This window comes from Agelaius phoeniceus, chromosome 8 (assembly GCF_051311805.1).
Source record: "Agelaius phoeniceus isolate bAgePho1 chromosome 8, bAgePho1.hap1, whole genome shotgun sequence".
Taxonomy (NCBI): Eukaryota; Metazoa; Chordata; class Aves; order Passeriformes; family Icteridae; genus Agelaius; species Agelaius phoeniceus.
The window spans coordinates 8,694,374-8,713,448 of NC_135272.1; the positions used below are offsets into that span (position 1 = coordinate 8,694,374).

Sequence of the window (19,075 nt, forward strand, 5' to 3'; positions counted from 1 at the left end):
GCTTCATGCTCCTCTGTCTCTATAATTATGAGCTTATGTCTTGCACAGCAAGGGAGATGAAACTTTCAATATTATACACACAGTTATCTTCCCCCAGAAGTGGAAACAACCAGTGCTTTACTGCAGCCAATAAAATCTAATTCTTGCTACGTTAGCCAGACAATGCAAAATCTAAAATGCAAAATCTAAATTGAGACACTTCTGAGGGTCCAACGAACAAGAAATATTAATGTTTAGACTACACTCACTAATTTAAAAGCTCAAACATGGTCCATGGACTTCTGCACAACCTTCAGGTGTCTCCAGTGGAAACACAAGTTTATCTAGCAGAACTGAGATTGCTCACTGTCAGTTTTTCAAGGCCAGGTGCTGCCTTTAGTGGTGGACATTAAGGGGCAAATATATCCTCACCACACACCTGTCCTCACTGCCTGCACCAGAGAGCCCCCCTAGCTCAGTCTCTCAAAGCCACACTTGTCACCCTGCCCTGCTTTACATGAGTTAGGCAGAGTCTGGACAGATCAAACATGGCTCAGGTTATTTGTCTAGATGCTTCAGAAATGATAAAAAAGCAGAGCAGTATCAAAAGAAGTGGGTCAGGTGATCAACACACACCCATGTGGAAAATGAGGTTCTGGATTCCTGAAGAGAATGAAGGGGGAGGAGGGAAACTTAGTTACACATTAAGTCCTCTGGGGGCAAGTCACCTGTTTTCATTTTTGAGATCATCTTGCCCAGCAATCATTCACTGTCTCCCCTCCACAACATTCTCCTCCAAACTGCTTCTGATTCTTACAGACAAGGCAAAGTTAATCCGTCACTGATGTGCTGGGAATGATTTTGTTTAGGCACTGAGAGAAAGTGAGTAAGTACCTGAGACTGTCAGGCTACAGAAGGTGTAGAAGGCTCTATGTTCACTGATTTTCATGACATCCTGGAGAAACTACTGATAGCAAAAGCTACACACTGCATTTTGTCACATCTAGAGCATATCACAGAGTCCTGAAGTTTTCTTTTGGAAAGCCTCTTAGCAACATCTAACTTTTATAAGCTAGAGAAAAAGATGCAAGAGAGATTGATACTCTAGGAATGTCTATTCAGCACCATCTACAGACCAGATATGGAGGAATAAGAGGCTTTAAATTAAGTGAGACTGGGGACAGTGTTGTAGTTTCACTGCTCAGTTAGGGAGAAAGGAAGGCAACAAGGAGGAGATCATGGCTGCCTGAGGCTTCTCTTCATCATTGATCCACTGGGGCCCTCACCCAGCAGAACAGCCCTGCCCATGTTACCCAAAGCCTCCACTGGAGACAAACCCCAATGTGCCTCTCCTTAAATACACCAAAGGCTCAATGGTTACAAAAACAAAGTTCAAACGTGGCAGTTTCTTGACCAGATGCCTACAGAGGAATTTTAGATGAAACCTTGGACATGAAGAGGGCCAAGCAGCTCAGTTTGAGACTGCTTTGGACTTTCTTCTGCTCAGCTCCTTACCTACAGCAGCCCTTTGAGCCAAGTCCTTAAGAAGATGACTGAGTAAAGGTGTCCTTAGCAAAGTTACTCTAAGGAAACAAGATCTCAACAAGGAGCACCTCATACCCCACTGAAGAATGATGCCAAGCAGTGGGAGCAAGTGTGGCCAAGTGCCCTACAAGCCTCTTCACAGACAGCTTGCTGTGACAGGGGATGGAGGGAAGAGCAGGTGCAAGGATTAATCCTTTATGCAGGCAGAACCTGGACATTTTGTTCTTTTAAGAAAATGAAGGAAATGCTTTCCTCTCTCCTGCTGCACAAGTATCCTTTGAAAAATGCCAGGGCTGTACTGGAAGAGGATGACAAAGAGCAGAGCTGTGCCTGCTGGGACAGGGACAGTCTCAGAGTGTGCTTCAGAACAAGCCTGCTGCCTTCTGTGTTTGTCAACAGCAGGTAGAGCTCCAGTGGCTGGAATGAAGAAATCAGGGACAAAGCTGCTTCCAAATAGCTTTCCATCCAGATTTCAGTCACAGGGTTCTTCAAGATAGCCTCAAAACATGGATCTTTGACCTATTTTGTTGCCACACATCCAAAAATCTATTACTCACTGAGAAATCACTGACACCACAAGAGCAGGAAAAGAAGTGCAGGATGAATGACACAGACACCACAGTTTGCTCTGTAACTGGGCAGTGTCCCACACTTTGAGGTAACTTTGAGCCCTACCTGTGACACAGGATTGCATCTCCAGCTGCCAAACAGTCAGAGACTATTTCAGAACAACACTTTCAGACGCCAGAAAGTCACGTTAGGATAACTCATCACACAAGAATGTACCAGAAACCCAGTTTATTTTAAACTCCTTGTCCCTCCACAGTGCTCTCCCCATTTCTGTAGGTCTACTGCTTGAAAGAGGTGTTATATTCTTTTTAGGAAATAAAGTGTTAACAAAAGAAAAGCAGAGATTCAACAAGAGAACATAAATATTTCTCATCTGTAGAGAACACAAGCAAGCAGCTGTCAAACCAAGCCAGTGAGACAAGTCTCACTGGGACTGACAAGCAAGTTCCTCCAAAGCATGAGCTCTGCATCCAATCAAATTTTATTTCTTCTTTTAAAAACTTAGACAAACCAAGGTCAAACACCACTATTCCTCAATACCAGAAGCAGCAACAACACTTCTACTGGCTCAGTCACCTGCACTCACAATGACAAAGCAGATCTAGGACACCAAAAGAAGAAAAAACCCAACAACTTCTAAAAACACAGTAGCAAAGCTAGAGCCCAACTCTGTGTTAGTGAGTTATACAATGCACACAGTCCAAAATCCAACAAAATGAGAAAACAGCACTCAAAATCTTCTCCACACTTGCTCTGCACTGGAGAGCAGGAAACAGCAGAGCATTTACAACCCTACAAAACGTTCTGACTTGCTGATCTAACAGCCCTTCAGAGACACCAACACACCAGCTACGTGTCACTACTTAGAACTTCAGCCATCCAACTCAAAACCTCATTATCACTGCACCTAAGTCTTAGAACTAAGAAGAAATCAAGCTTTGCTTATCAAGCAAATCCTTCAAGCCTTTACACCAAACCAGGCAACTTATTTTAAGCTCAACACTCAAAAAACCTCAGCCAGATTCGGATGGTTTGCCATGAGCACTGTGGTCCAATGCTAAAACTCTAGGATCTTGGTTTTTCAGGGCAGTGGGAGCCAAGATTGGTTGAGATGCCAAGTGTTAATGCAAAACGGGGTTAGAAATTTATGGTTTAAATGCATCCTTCGACAGAGTCTGTGTTTCAGCCATCCATTTATATGCAAAAGCAGTTCAGCAGAGGAAACAAAGGAAGGCTCTAAAAAAAGGTTCACCAGCAAGTTCTCCAATAACTTTTTTTTCCCCTGCATGCAAGAAAACGACCCTTAGAGGGATGTGGTACATACCTTGAGGGTGAGGTCGACGGTAGCGGGAGAAACTGGAGTTAGGCTGGAGCTCTGTTGTAAAGTCTCCCTCCTAGGGAGGGGAAGGGTGTGGGGCAGGGGCACCTGAAAGGCAGGCAACACACATCACATTCTAACTAAGTCTACTAGAAAAGCCCCAGAAAGCAAAGCTCAAGCTTTATCAAGTGAGCTACAATTTCTTCAAGGCTTGAGCATTTGGCAGGGAGACTGATAAAATAAGGTGAAAATTTGGTAGGCAAGGAAAGGCCACTCAGCAGGTGCCAAGATGCTTCTCATCTCTCAAAGAGGCTGAAGATTAAGGTTTTAAGGTGTCCATGTCCTCTGCATAAACAACACCAATTGTCTGTTTGGGGATTTAATTTCAAGTACCATTTCAGTTTACTGATATGCAAAAATTCTTCCCAAGCCAGGTTTGTCCCTTTTTGTACCAATACAGTACAGGGGGGTTCATGAACCTTGAGTTCTTAGATGCAGTTTCTGAAAAGAGGAAGCTTTTATAGACCTGCAAAATCACAGGACCATGAAACAAACTACAACAGATTTGCCATCCAATAATTGAGTTCAGTTATTTTCTCTTTCAAAAGATGAAAGATGTGATACTTGGGGAAATAAATCTGACATAATGCTATTGCTGTCTTTGCCTATGAAAACTGCAATGAATTTCCTAGAAGTTTTAAAGGAAATGAATCAAAAATACTGCAGTGTCCAGTCTGTTACTCCTAACTATTCCTTTCTCTCTCCATAGCTTAGCTAATGGACTTCCACTGGATGAGGTAAGGCTAATCCACAAGACAGATCCTGAAGCTTTGAAGCAGGGGATGGCACAGATCCTTTGTGGCCAGGAACCCCTAATTCCCGTGTTAGAAATTCAACTCTAACATCCACAAGGATTGGACATCATTAACACAAAAGAATTCAGTCTTCCACACTAACCACCAAAGTCAAACACCACAACACTACCAGAAAAGCCAGCAGAAGAGTAAGAAGTTCAATCAGTACTGCTTCAAAACGGTGCTGCAGTAAGCTGAAAAGCATTTTAGACGGAATTCACAAGACATCTTCATAAAAAACTGAGATCCTGGAGAAACTATTAATGATTCTACCTTCCCCCATCAACAAGTGACTCAACCCTGAGCTAATTCTGTTACTCAAACAACAAGAATCACAAGATCCAAGCTCCCTGATGCCCCAGCACACTCAAGACAAACTTGATTTTGCTACAAGTCACAACCCAGCTGGTTCTCTCAATCACTGTGCCACGCTCACAAGTCAGGACCACTGCACTGGCTTTGAGGGCTGCAAACATCTCATCTCCATAGCAACTGAACACCTGAAGCCTGCTGTCTGCTCTCACAACCATTCAGCTTCTCCCTCTGCATGCAGCTGCTGTGATTTCAGGCTACAGTTCAAACCTCCTTTGTTTGGAAGAGCCTTTCTTCAAACTCAGCCTCCAGAGCTTTGCTCCTGGTACCAGGCTCAAGTGCCAACTGCTGCCAAGAACACACTCCCTCCCTCATGATGCCTACCTGTGCTTTTTTTAGAATTGTCGCTATAAACATCTCCACTTTCTGTGCTCTTTAGCTCACTGTGATTGTTCAAAAGACAAGAAAACACCTGAAGAATTCCAGAGCAGGTACTAATCAAACCAAATGTCCTTCAGAGTAAGATTACTGGAAAAAGCCCAGCTAGTTCACATGAAAGGAACCCTGTGGACTTGTTCACTGAAGGCACTATTTGGTGCTTTAAAAGAAGTGTGAAAATATTTTCTTGTCTTCAAAGTCAAGACGATCACTGCAATGGACTTACGTTCGTCACCAAAGTCTCCTCCATTTTTGTACTGCTAGTAGCCACTGTGTTAGGATGAGAAGAAGGTGTAGTGTAGTCTGTTACAGACTCCTGTGAAGAAAAACAATTCCATTAAAATATCTCCCTTACCTAAATTCCATTTCAATTTCTTGGACAGATGTCAGCCTTTCTACAGGAGGAGTTCAGCAAGCAACAGAAGATTAGAATTTCACACTGATTTTACTAACAAGTCATGTCTAGCAATCCTTGCTGCACAAGTGCTACTCAGGTCAGGAGGATTCTCAGAAGATTACAGTTTGCCTCATGACCTCACAATGTACATCTGGAGAAAAGCCAAAATACAGTCTGTAAGGCAAGAACATACAGAGCAATGTATCTCCTGGGCACTGTAAAACTGGACTGTGGTGGTGCAACCAATCCTCATTTGTCACCCAAGGTGCTTCAGCCACCTGCAGGCCCTTTCAGTCTGCTTAAAAAGTAAAATACCTTAGCTGAAAGCTTTCTGTAGCTTTAAATAAATACAGAAATTTCTTAGAATGACAAGAAAGGCCTTCCAGATTAAAAAGAACACAAAGGGATGGTTGCAATTTGCAAAACAATTTTCTCTCCTGTAAGTTTTGTCTCTGAAAATCACAAGACTCAGATTCTCTGGATGGTGCAGGCTACCTTCTGATTTCTGCACTGCTTAATGACTTCAAGGAAGAAAAGGACTGAGGTTTCCAGTCTGCTCAGAGGCTTTCCTTGAAGCTTATTTTTCACAGTTAAGTGGCCCTTCATGTGCTCAGCAAACAAGTTCCTTTCAGTGCTGGCTGTAGGCAGTGACTCCTACAGCTGTATGTCTGAAGTTTTACATCCCTGAAGCCCAGGAAAGGCTCCACCATCTTGACAGAACCAAACACCACAAAGGAACTGAAGGACAAATCAGCAGCAGAACTGTTTACCCAGTGTCTGGACTTGCCAACCCATAATGATTTTGAAGACACAAGCCATACAATGCTTGTTTAATTGCATCCAACCAGTAGGATGATAAGCTACTAAAAAAGTGCACACTCAATTTACTCCTCAGGCCTGTGGCAATGCCTCTAAAACAGCAATTAGAGCACTGAGATAGAAAGTGACAAATAAATGCCAAAGAATCCTCCTTAAAAGGATGAGCTCATTTTGGTACAAGACCAGAACAAGCTAAACCCTAACAGGGTGAGACAGGACAATGTGCACAGTGATTTGGTTTTATAATTTATGAAGAAAACAGAGAACTCTTTTCTCTGTTTATTTACTTCCTTTACTTGTTAAACTGGTGAAATACAAGATACATGGTGCTTCCCACAATGCCAACCAGCAAACTGCAAGTTGCACATTTGCACTGGATTCCAACAGGCAAATTTAATCTGGGTAAAACAAGGCAAGCATGCAAGGCTGCTTTAACCACAAAAGCCTTCTAATGAAGGAATTAATGTTTTTTAAGGATGCATCACTGCATAAGAAAGAGGAAGTGTTTTTATTAAATTTCCTTCAAGGTCTAGATGCAATTTTTTCAGGGTTTGAGCAGTGAAATTCCTTATGAAAGGAGATGGATCAAGACTACTGCTAACCTTCTTACTTTGTAAACTCACAGCACAAAAGGAGTTTTTCACTAGAATTAAACCCAAAGCACTGTACCAGCTCTGGTGCCCTTACAAGGGCATGTGCAATGCTGAAGCACAAGGGTGGTTTACAGGCTGAACATGAAGACAAGACAGAGCTTTAACCACATGAACACCCCTCCATAAACTGCAGATTAATCTCCATCCTTCATTTCCTGGCACATTAAGTCCAGGATTCTGTTAGATGTGGCTTAGCACCATAAGCTTTTGCAATTCAGTTGAAGTGATTCTCCTGGGCAACTGTTTGACTGAAGAAACCAACTGATTACTTTATTAATAACTAGCTAGAGCCAAAAGCTCATGTTTATGCTTTTTCTGGAGTTCTCCACAAATGGTTTGCACCTGAAGAAAAAGAACAGGCAGACTTCTTGTGACTACCTCCTTGAAAAACAAGAGATCACAAAACCTCCAGTGACTGATGAACCAAGAACAAGGCAAACCTCAGAGCTGACCCTGCTGTAAAGGATCAGGCTATTTAGTGGGATGAATCAGCTATTTGATTGGTTCCTGATTTACATAAATCACCCAAATTAGAGCTTGAAAGATACTCAAAATCTTCTGAAAAGCAGTCTGTGTGTCCTTTTAGCCATGATCTGTAAGGCACAGCTGTTGCTCCCTGTACAAATACTTCACTGATGTCCACAGCCAGGTATTGACCTTCCTGAGATTTGACAGATTCAAATGGAAGGCTGGGAAAGGCAAGGGCCAAGATGTTTTACCCAATTGAGAAAGTTACACATCAGACTGCCTTTACTACAAAAATACTGTAAAATCCAAGAGAAACAGCTGCAATGGCTTCTGAGGATCATACTTATGGACTAAACTTAAACATCTCACTGTAGGAGTTCATTTCTATTTCTACAGTTTCTAAGCAGTCTTGTATGATTAAATGCACATGCTCTTATCAAGATGTTTGTTTTGGAATGGATGGGGCACTCTCACAAAGCTTCTGAGGGAGGACAGCTGGCTTTTACAGCCATTTAAATCAAATACACCACAAGTGTGCATTCCTAGAAGCTGAGCAGGAATCTCTGAGAGGGATGTTTAAGACTATCAAAAGAAAAGAGATTTAGGTTTGCCAAAACTTCAACATTTGACATTGTAAACAACAGGTTAAAGATGTCAACACCTCTTCCCTCATGAGTAAGCAATGGAAAGAGTAGCAAGACAAGAAAAAGCAATTGCAATGTGCTTCAGTACAAGAACTCCAAGGCTGGAGCAGTATTTGAAGCCCTCTTAAAAGCCTCTTAAAAAAGAAGGGACATTTCTTGTAGGTTTATTCCTGCAAAACCTACATGAAGGTTATCTTATCCAGTAAATTTGCAGGTTGTTGGCTTAACTTCCAGAGATGTAATTCTGTTGGTTTAATTTCCACTTCTTTCCTAGAAAAAACAACTTACTATTGCCTCAGGAACTATTCCTAACAAAGGAATTTAAAAGCACACCTGGTGCTGTTAAGACATAAGTACTTAGGCCTATTATTAAAGGCTTCTTTAAGCAACCACTCAATAATGAAATTATTGGGAAGTTCATATGCAGCACAAACTGGAAAGCTTCTTTCCACTCTGGTTTTCCTTCCAGAAGACAGAACCTAGGTGCTTTAGTACTGTGGTAGTTCAAAGAACCTTGGCAACCCAAGTTAAACTAAACCTAGACTGGCACAAAGTCCAGCCTCCCCTTCTGAAAAACTGATACTTCAAAAATACAATTGCAGAGGGGAAATGTTGCTGATTTTAGCAGAGCTACTTAACTACACTCAGGCTGCAGTAACCAAAGCTCTGTTTCCTATTCTGTTTGTGGCTTAGAAGAAGCCTCTTCTCCTGTCTTGAGCTCTGGCCACAGGAGTTTGTGGGACCTTGGGAAGCACAGGATCCAACCCGGTTCACCAAACACCTTAGCAAGGTATTTGCTGCTCTGCACTTCTGATTCTTATACAAGGACACTTTATCAATTTCTGGTATGAACATAAACCACTCACACCTACCTACAAGATAGAAAATGTCAGGAAGGATGAGAAATCCCTGCACTGAATTTTCTTAAGCCTGCAGCTTTCATGTTGGACACAAATATCCTTCCACTTGCTCTGTAGCAACACTTCATTGAGACAGTATCTTTTATGGCAAAAAGCTGCCTAAAAAGCTTGTTTTGGGGTTCTTTCCCTAGCTGTGGGTGACAAAGATGAATTGGGGGTGATCTACACTCCATATTCTCCAACTACCAATGTAACTTGCAAAGAGGATCAGTTTTCCTAAATGACATCAGAAGATTTCTGTTTAAAACCAGGATGGTTGAGACAGTAGGCAACCAACCTGGGTCTGTGCCTACAAAACTGCTTTTCAAACCTGCAAGGAGAATTTTCCTGTACCAAAGCAGGTGTAACTACTAAGCAGTAGCTACTCAAACTGAGAGAGCTACTCAAACATTTGAGAGATGACAACCAGAGTACTTGCTCAAGACACAGGCAGAAAGGAGATGCCTCTGGGGATGTTTTTCAGCCCCATCTAAGAACTGACCTGCAGAGCAATGAATCCCAACACCAGATCACCATCTCACTGCTGAGCAGTTATAAAGAAAACAGGGGACTATGATGACTCCTAAATATTGTGAAGTTCTGCAAGGAATATCTAGACAATATCCAAGCCAAGAGGATACTCATGACCATCCAGGGACACAGAACAAGCCTTATCTAAAGCTTTAGCACATTGCTAGGATAGAGATTTCTTTTTTTCACAGAACAGCACTCAACTCACAGCTTGAGGTCATCCATACACTCGTCCAGCAATCATGCACAACTTCACTTCTCTGCTGGAATACATCACATCATCTTGCATACATCACATTGATGTGAGTCTACAGACTCTGCCCACACCAGGCTCCAGTGCCACTCTCCACAGCAGTGCTCAGGAATGAGTTTTGCCATTCAGCAGAACAGATTTCCAAGACAGCACATCTCTGCAGCACTTTTCTTAATTCAAGCAGCACCAAAGTTTCCTATCAGCCACTCAGTGGGCTCTGCTGCCCAAGCACCACCAGCAGGCAACCAAGTGTCAACCACCTCACTGTAATCACATTTTACATCCAGTGCTCAGTAATGTGGCAGGATTTTTCTTACCTTTGTGTTTGTCCCAAACTCTGGAGCAGACACAGAGATCATGGTTCCTATCTCGGTGCTCAGCTCGCTCGCTGCTTTGGTCTCCTTTGCAGTGACAGGTTCTGGGCTTCTGACAGAGGTGGGAGATGGCTTCTCCTGTCCCTCAGGCTCTCCCTGCTGGGCATCCTTCACCTTCCTGTTCTTTAAGGAACGCTCTTTCCCAATAGGACCAGGTTTATACTCTTTGTTTTCTACTGGGCTCAAGTCTGGAAGCTAAGTTAGTGTTAACTTGTCAGTCATGCCTTCCTCTCTGTGTCCTATCCAACAAAAACACTTAAACATGCTAAAAGTCATTGCTTAAACAGAACAAAGCCTTTTCTAGCAGGTAAAGAATTTGAGACTAAGCCATAAGTACATGAAATGCATTGATTTTGAACATTAGGAATAGAAACCATTGTTTTCAAGCAATGAATTTTTTATGTGAAGTGGCAAAGTTCAAATAAAATACAAAATAATGTCAGTTTGATTGTTCCCTACAAGAAAAGCACAAAAAATATAGAAACCACATGACTTTGTATACCTACAGGTTATTGTAATTTTCAGGGATTCGGGATTTTATGGGACCCCAGGAAACCAGAACAGAATTATTTGAAATTATCTTGCCATATGGATGTTGGCAGCATTTTCCCCTGGAAAATGATCACTAAAGGGATCCAGAAAAAAACAAAACCACCTACACACAAGTGTTGCCTTACACTGCAGACACCATGGCTGGATCCCTGCTGCAATTCAGCACTTCCTTCCTGTGCAGCTGAATTACAGCAGCATGAAGGGCCCTAGGGAACCTGAATGCTCTGCTGTTTCAACAGCCACGTCCTTCCTGGCTGAGACTCTCAGCCCACTTCACTGCTGAGCAGCACTAAAATCCCTTCAAGGCAGTCCTGAAAATCCAATTCCTTAAGCTTTGACAGCAGAAAGACAGAAGCTGCTGGTAATTGTTTTTCTCAATAAACCAGGTATTTTGGGAGTGGATGAAGACTCTCTAAAATACCCCAAATAATTTTTTCTCTAATAGTTTATAGAGGCTGAAATTCCTCCAGACACTTTAAGGTCACTTAAACCTTCACTCTTTGCCTTGGAAAGGTAAACTGCTTTGTTTCAAGCATGGTCCTCTTATATTGCCCATATTAATTCAACAATACCAACCTCCAATCTTAAATATAAGCTTGCATTTAGGCTTCACAGCAAACAATATCAGCACAGGGGTGGGTGAGTGTGTAAGAATTGTTTGTTTGTTTGTTGGCATTTACTTTTTGTCATCAAGGCAGTTAGATTTACAGCTGCCTCAATCAAAGGAGTGTAAACAATATTACCCTCCAATGCATTTACTATTTAGTCACATAAGTGTCTTTCAATAAAATCTGCAGAAGTCTTGATAGCTCTAAACAAGCAGAAAAAAGGAACTTTCTACACAGTGTCAAGCAGACTGTCTCTATATATTTAACTCTGGAGTTCAGTATCTTAAAGTGGTTTTACTGGGCAGTTTTAGGCATGCTGCAGTGTATCTGAGACATAGGGTACTGCAATTCACCAGCAGTTTTAATCAGTGCATATTTCTCTGCTGAACAGGTTTCATATTCTGCAGTGAAAGCCATGAACTGCAACACATCCACTCAGTGTCTCCTACAGCAGAAGTTTAATTCATTCTGTGGCTGAACTTCCACATTTCAGCTCTTTTTTTGGAGGGGGGGGACCCCAACAAAGAACCAAAACGTGAACAACCAACACAAAGAAACACCCACTCTTCCAGAAAGACAAAAGGGCTTTAATTGCATCAGGACTGCTGCCAAATCTCAGCCATCAAGAGGGACTGGAATAGCTGATGCTCTAAGTCACCAGACAAGTTTATCTGCTATAACCTTCTCTTTCTGAGAATTAGGAGCTGGTGCTGAGTGCTAGTGATGCACACATTAGTGTGCACTGGAGGTGGAAATAACAGAAAATCCCTGGAAGGCAACACACTTATTTTTTTAAGCTGATATAAGTTTGATTAAAATTTAATTTTTCAGACATTTGAATTCTCCAGTTCATCCATTTGAACTGGAGACCTCCAACTAATGCCCCTAACATTCCTCCCTTTCCTCAGAACACTTCTTCTCCTGCAACTGCAAGTACTGATCAGTTATAACCTGGCTACAAAACTAAATAGGGCACCATTCATCACTTTAGGGGGCAGGGCAGGAAGAACCAACTGCACCTGCAGACACAGCCAGGGCAGCACTGCAGTGCTGCTTCCAAACAGCTCTCAAGGCCTGAGTGAGGCAAGCTCAAGAAAAACCAGAAAACTCAAACTACAGACAAAGCCAGAGCACTCCAGCACATCCAGAGTTTCCCAACAAAGCTATCACAAATCCATACTCCCATCCCTGGCTCCCAACACAGAACCAATGTGCAACCTCTGCTGGGCTAAAATGCAGTTTAATTACCTTGCACATCTTCTCTGCAAGAACTGCCTTGTTGTTTGTATTAGGAAATATAAAAAGGGATACAATTTTAATGGGTCTAGTCCTAACTCACTGTATTCTATTCTGCTATTTGTGACCCTTTTTTGATTGAACTTTGTACTGCAATTATGAACTTTTACCTTTTGTGCTTTGATGGGTCCAGCCCGAGGCTGTTTCTGTCTCTGCTCTTTGGGTTCTGGTAATTTGTCAGTGGACTTCTCAGACAGCACAGGACCAACTTCATTGTCACTGCCACTGGAAGCTGGGGCTCCAAACTGAATGGTTTCTATACCAAGATCGACTCCACCTTCTTGTCCAGGCTTTGTCCCCTGGTTAAAAAGAAAACACTTAACCCATTCTGAGAAATTTCTGTGTCAGTACTATGACAATGGATCAGAAAAGAACACAAAAGATGCTCAGCTGCAAACCACTAGAGGGGTACTTTTATCTTTTGCAGAGGTACCATTTGTGACTGCAACAGATTTGCAAGAATAAACCATATCTGAAGCTACACTTCCTCCTCCTCAAGTCTCTATTGTTAAAGGAGCTCAAGAACAAAGCAGTGAAAACATCACCAAGATCAGGAGGAACAAGTGCAATTCAGATTCAGGTTCACAACATTCTCTGGGAAGTTCAAAACTTAATGCTCAATTCAAGAGAAACAGTGAGAAATATAAAAGTATTTCCAGATCTCTTGTGCAGTTCAAATTGTCTCCTACAAGAGCTGTCTCAACATTCTTGCTGTTTAAAACAATTAAGACCAAAAAAGTACCAGGAAAGTAAGACCACAGCACTTTAAGTGTAAAATTTAAGGCTATGCAAATTCCATGGGAATACCCACAGATAATATTGTCATAAAGCACTGACTGCTTTTTGTATTTCCAATTTAAGGAACACAAAACCCCTTTAGTTCTCTGGAGACATCCTGTTTCTGTCTATATTACTGAACCCTACACAAAACCCTACACAAACAGGGCCATGTTTTTCCACTGGAAATGCAATGAGTAACAGCTATCAATAGAATCTGTGCATGGCTGAGTTATTATCAAGAGAACAGCTTTTCCCTGCTGCAATTATAAAACCACCAGCCTATAGCCCATGCTTCAGTACCATCTCCTGATTTCATGGAATTTTACACATTAGTTTAAGTATCTGCACTCCTGGATAAATGGATAATCTGCACCCAACCCCAGTGAGATATAATTTGGGTAACTTCACACACAGCTACTCTTCTTCCCCTCATTCTTACCTCTGGAGATGGAGCTGAACCAAAAGATGTCAGAGGCTTGTTCCAGGCACTGACGGAAGGTGGCTGAGGGGGGCTGATGGGTCCCACTGGCAATTAAGAAAAGAAAGAGAGTTAAAAAACCCCTCAGTGTTGCCAGAGGTATTCAAATCAATGTATCGACTGACTGAGAAGTAAATTACAGATGTCTTGAGTAAATAAGCTTTAATTAACCTATTCAGTGGTTAAAAATGTGCTATCTGTTCAGTTGCTTTCAAGTGGGGCAATTAACACGTCTGGAACAATGACCAAGTCTGACAAAACAGACTCCTCAAGGGAGTGACAGTTGCTCATTTCGTGTGAGTGAAGAACACAGTAACATAAAATACTGACTAATACTCTACTGCAAACCCCTCTTTTTGGAGGTTACTGTGCTGCACTTGGGTATGCTGCCCTCATTCCCTGTACAGAATCCATCAGCAGGTAAAAAGACAACTAGAGAGCTCAATGGCCCATCAGCCTTCTCTAAATACAATGCTTGCTTGCCCCCACTTTAAATCCAAAAGCCAGCACTTACATTTTTTGGAGATGTCATTCAGAACTGCTGTAGGAGGCACTTTGTTGTCCCATAATTCAGCTCCCAGGCCGTTGTGAGGCTGGGTGTTCTGCAGGACTTTGCCTGACACGCTGTAGTCTGTGCTGGCTGTCCCTCCTGCAGCCTGGCTCTGTGCTGCAACAGGAGCCTGGGGCTGGGCTGGAGACTGGGCTGGGCAGGGAGGCTGAGCCTGAGCTTGGGCCTGAGCCTGCTGTGCAGCTGCAGCTGCTGCCTGCTGCTGCTGCTTTTTGGCAAATCTGGGGGGCAGCTTGGAATTCTGACCTCGGCCTTTTTCGCTGGATCCTTTTTTGGTCCAAACCTGTAAGGAGAAGTCAATTTTATTCTTCCAGGTGACAACGTGTACAGACAGCAATTGCAGAGTGCAAAATGCAACAAGCAAACCGATCAACCCAGCCTTACAGGAAATCTATTTTTGGGGGGGTATTTAACCACAAGAACAATGATTTCATTTCTCATCCATTTTCTTCTTGGAATCAACTGATATACAAGCAATAGGGTAAATCTTTATCACAGTATGAAAAATGGTGTTTTTATCAGTTTGCCAATTCCACCTCCCTGACAGTGCCCGATTGAGAATTACAGAATCCCAAGGTAACTAAATAAAAATTAATTTATGAAATACGAACAACTTTAAATATAACTAAGTAGTTGTTTATTTATTTAGAGGGAGTTGTTTATTTATTCAGAGGGAGAAAATACAGCTTTTTTGGAAGGAAGTTTCTGCACCCCTGACAATCCCAGTACTGCAAGCAGCTTTTTCCCCACTATAAATGCTGGTCTTGTACCTGCACTGTTTGTTCTTCCTTCTTTCTGCGCTCTTCATCTTGCAAACGTTTTTGCTGCTTCTTAGACACCACTTCTGTGAAACCATCATCATTCAAGTTAGATTGGGAGTCTTCAACTACTGTCACTTCAGGGTGATCATCAATGATCACAACACCTATAGGAAAAGGAAAGGTATAGATGCTGCTGTTTCAACAGCTTCAGGTGCAATGCACCAAGCCAAAATTGGCTTTGGAGTGGAAGTTACTTCCCCACAGACACAGATGGGGGCCCTGATCAGTGGCAAGCTTCTGCTTGCCAAGTGCTTTGCTGCTGAGCTCAAAGGCAAGGAGTTCATATTTAAGAATTCTAAAACTGGAGCTCCCTGTACCAGATTCTCCAGGAAATTACTGAAACACAGTAATGAATAATGAACAGCCCTCCCTGATATCAAGTCTAAGCCTAGCAGTGATAACCACTGCCCTTACTTTTGAAAATTAACTAAATTATGAGAATGTGATGGAGAATGGTAGGAATGAAAGGTTATGATTACACAAAATTGTTCTCATCTAGCCATAACACACAATTAGGTTTGCCATCTTTTAGAGGCACATACATTATTAGGTATCACAAAGATAGCCATGCTCAAGTGCACAATTATTCTGGTGTTTTTTAAAAAATCCCCTTCTCTTAAAGTTTTCAAACATCTAGCTCTATATGCAACAAAACTAGCAGAACTATCAAAAATTATTAGGATATTAGCAATACATACTTGCATAATTATTAAGATCAAATTGAGACAAGGCATCCACTTTTTCCTTAGGCTTCTTTGGACCAGCCTTTGGTTCTTCTCTCTTTTTGCCACTTGCATCCTTGGTGGTCTTCTGTCCTGCAGCAGTGACACCTCCATCCTCCTGATGTACAGAGGTGCCATTGGCAGGATCAACACCAGGCACAGGTGCTGCCTGCTCTTCAAATGGCCTGTGTTGGAAAAAAACATTTCAAAATTAAGCCACAGAGAATGCTCAGGAGGGAGCCAACAACCTAATTCAGATCCCACTGTAGGGCTGTACATGTTTATTGACTTCTTAGTAGGGTCCTGACTTTTTACTTTCAGCTCCTAATGAGAAGCTCAACAGCAAAAGCTGTTTTGGGGAAATATCAAATGCCCTGCTAAATTTTCCATCAAATTAAGCTTATGGAAAAATGAAGTTTAGTGTAAATGGTAAGCATCTCTCAACCTGCTTGTCCATGTTAGCTGATTGATCTAAAATGCAATGCAGCAATTTATATATTGACTGCAACCCTGTTCACATGAACATTTCTGCTCGCACCCAAATCTCAAGAAACATAGCTCAGCTCAGAAACAGCAATGCAACTTTTTAAAATTAGGCTTTTTTTGCATTGTGCATACAAGAACACCTCACTCTCAGCTTCAGGCTCCAGGTGTCTGTACATAAACAGAAAAAATAGAAAGTACAGAGCCACAGGTGTATCAGTGTCTTTTCTACTGCTCCACAGATCTAAACTAGCTGCTTATGGCTTCAAACCACAAGAGGACAACAGAAGACCACCACCCCGTGTGCATCCTCCCAGAGGCTGGGTACTCACCCTCTTTTTCCACTTCTGGGAGGAGGACCACTCCGCCTTTCACTCCGGGGCCCTGAGAAGTTCCTCCCTGGCTTAGCTGGCCCATTGTTGCCACGTCGGTTCTGACGGTCTATCCCAGGCCGCTGACTTGAGAAGCTTCTCTTGGCTATTTCCCTTTTTGGAGCTCCAGCATTTTCTCCTGCCTTTGCAGCAACCTGTGCTGCTGCATCTGCTGTTTTCTTCTCATCCCTTTCCCGTCTCTCGTTGAAGTCGCTGCTTTCCGAGGCTGTTTCCCACTCTTCGTTTGCCTGGTCTGAGGAATTCTGGTTGGACAAGTCTGGTGTCTTACTTCCTGACACATCCAGAGCAGGGTTGGAGGGCTCATTAACTGCATTATTAACTGTGGCACTGGTTGTGGAGCTGGTCACCACCTCACTGATCTTGGATGCAGCCTCTCTCTCCTTGAGGCGCCTGAAGCGTGGTGGCTTGTCCTGCCGTGGAGGCCGGGCAGGCCTCTGTCTTCGTGGCCTCTCTCTGTTTGGATCAAACTTCCTCTCAAACTTTGGAGGTCTTTTATCAATTGGTATAGGACCATAATGCTCATTTCTTCTTGGAGGCTCTCCATCTTCTGGTTTAATGATCTCTGTTTGCCTGGGGTTCCACTGATTGTCCCTGTAGGCTGGTCTCCTTATTGTGGACGGGCGTGGAGGACGTCCCCCGGGATCCCTGCCACCACGCCTGTACATTCCCCCTCTGCCTCGTCTGGAAGGCTCTCCTTTAGGAAGAAATCCTGGTTTGGGCTTGTTCTCATAATCTCTGATGTATGTTTTTTCTAGGGATCTGTTGTCTACTCTGATATTGTTCTCAGGTTTGAACGACAGGGGCTTTGGAGGCTTCTTGCCATCAGCTCTTTCTTCTCTTTTCGGGTGCTTGCCCTTGATGCTGCTGTCTTTGTCTGAGAGCAGGGTGTCACTAGCGCTCTCGTGCACTTCGCTGTCAGAATCCGTCTCCGAGCCATGCTGGCGCCGCCGCTTCGGGATCACTTCAAAGTCAGAACTCTCACTACGAGTTTCACTCTCTTCTCTTTGCCTAACAGGCCCTGAAGGCACATGCTCTGATCTAGGCTTAGGATCTCTGTAGTGTGGGTACTCTCTGTTATGGCCTCTACTGCCCCGACCACGTCCTCCATAAGAACCCCTGTAGCTACGGCCCCTAGAATAATACTCGCCCCGACCTCTGCCTCTGTATCCCTGATCTGGGAACCAGTCCCTATCCCTGGCCTCCTTCCAGTATGTCCTAGGTGGTAAGCCAGGCTCTCTTTTCACTGGCCTGGTTTCTAGGCGTGGTTTCTCCACCACCTCCTTGCTCACCACCTTCTCAGGCTGTTTGTCCTCCTTGCTGGGGGGCGCGGGGGGCTGTGTGTGGGGCGGGGGCTGAGCGGCCGGCGGGGCGGCCGGGGGCTGCGGGAGGGCTGGGGGCAGCTGGGCAGTGGCAGGCTGGGCAGCTGGGAGCTGCTGCTGGGCTGCAGGGGCAGGGGGCTGCACCACGGCTTTAGCTGCTGCCTCGGGCTGACTGCTCTCCTGGCTTGCTGGTGCTGGGGGAGCATCCTGGGTTATCTTCTTAGCCACAGGAGCGCTGCCGGAGGTGGATCTCTCGGGCTCAGCCTGAGACAGTGGCACTTGAGGTGATTCCTTTTTGTCACTTTTTTCAGGCTTGCCTGGTTTTTCACTAGCTGTCTTTTCTCCTTCCTTCTCCTTTCTCTGCTCGCGCTCTTCTCTCTGCTCACGCTCTTCCTTCATGTCCCTAAGCACAGGTTTCTTAATAGGACCTGATCTTCTCACTGGTCTGTCACCACCTTCGTCTCGCCTGCCGTAACCTGGCCTAGGACCCCATCTTGTTTCAGACTTAGGTTTGAAAGTTTTCTCAGGTTTTGGTCCTTCTGATGTTCTATTAGTGATCAAAATTTCTTTTTTCGGTTTAATCTCAAGTCTCTCAATTGTCTCCTTTGTCTCAATAGGTCTGTTAGTTAATTTAGGGATATTTGCTGCTGTTTCACTCCTCTGGTCTTCTGATTTTAGAGAGTGGCTTGAACCATGGGAAATGCTTCTCTTTAATGAAGAGTGACTTTCCCCCACAGGCACCAATTCTTCTGGAGAACTACGTGTAACCTTCTCACTCACTCCTTCAAAATTAACTGCTGTGCTAGGTGTGTCAGTTTGGAGAGGTTGTACATCCTCCAAAGGCCTGCTTGGGAACTTATGTATCTCTACCTCTCCTGATTCTCTGAAAAATTCTGTCTTTGGATGAGAGTCCAGTTGGTTGTGTTCTACAGGATAAGCACTGGCAGGGACAGCAACTCGTTCTTGCTCCAAGTGTGCCTCAGACCTAAGCAGAAAGCAAAT

The 19,075-nt window shown here is 43.4% G+C and overlaps 1 protein-coding gene across 13 annotated transcripts in view; it reads right to left on the reverse strand.

The window, feature by feature from the left end:
- PRRC2C (proline rich coiled-coil 2C) overlaps positions 1-19,075 on the reverse strand; it is a 69,985-nt gene that overhangs the window by 16,348 nt on the left and 34,562 nt on the right. For 8 of the 13 annotated variants that reach the window (XM_077181935.1, XM_054638184.2, XM_054638180.2 and 5 more), the window contains exons 16-24: positions 16,695-19,058; positions 15,856-16,064; positions 15,107-15,261; positions 14,283-14,619; positions 13,730-13,815; positions 12,621-12,809; positions 9,998-10,249; positions 5,243-5,332; positions 3,419-3,520 (exon numbers count right to left, since the gene is read on the reverse strand). In XM_077181935.1, the coding sequence (XP_077038050.1) occupies positions 3,419-3,520; positions 5,243-5,332; positions 9,998-10,249; positions 12,621-12,809; positions 13,730-13,815; positions 14,283-14,619; positions 15,107-15,261; positions 15,856-16,064; positions 16,695-19,058 (3,784 nt within the window). The remainder of the gene's footprint in view (positions 1-3,418; positions 3,521-5,242; positions 5,333-9,997; positions 10,250-12,620; positions 12,810-13,729; positions 13,816-14,282; positions 14,620-15,106; positions 15,262-15,855; positions 16,065-16,694; positions 19,059-19,075) is intronic. The other 5 variants (XM_054638186.2, XM_077181941.1, XM_077181937.1 and 2 more) reach the window with 4 other exon arrangements.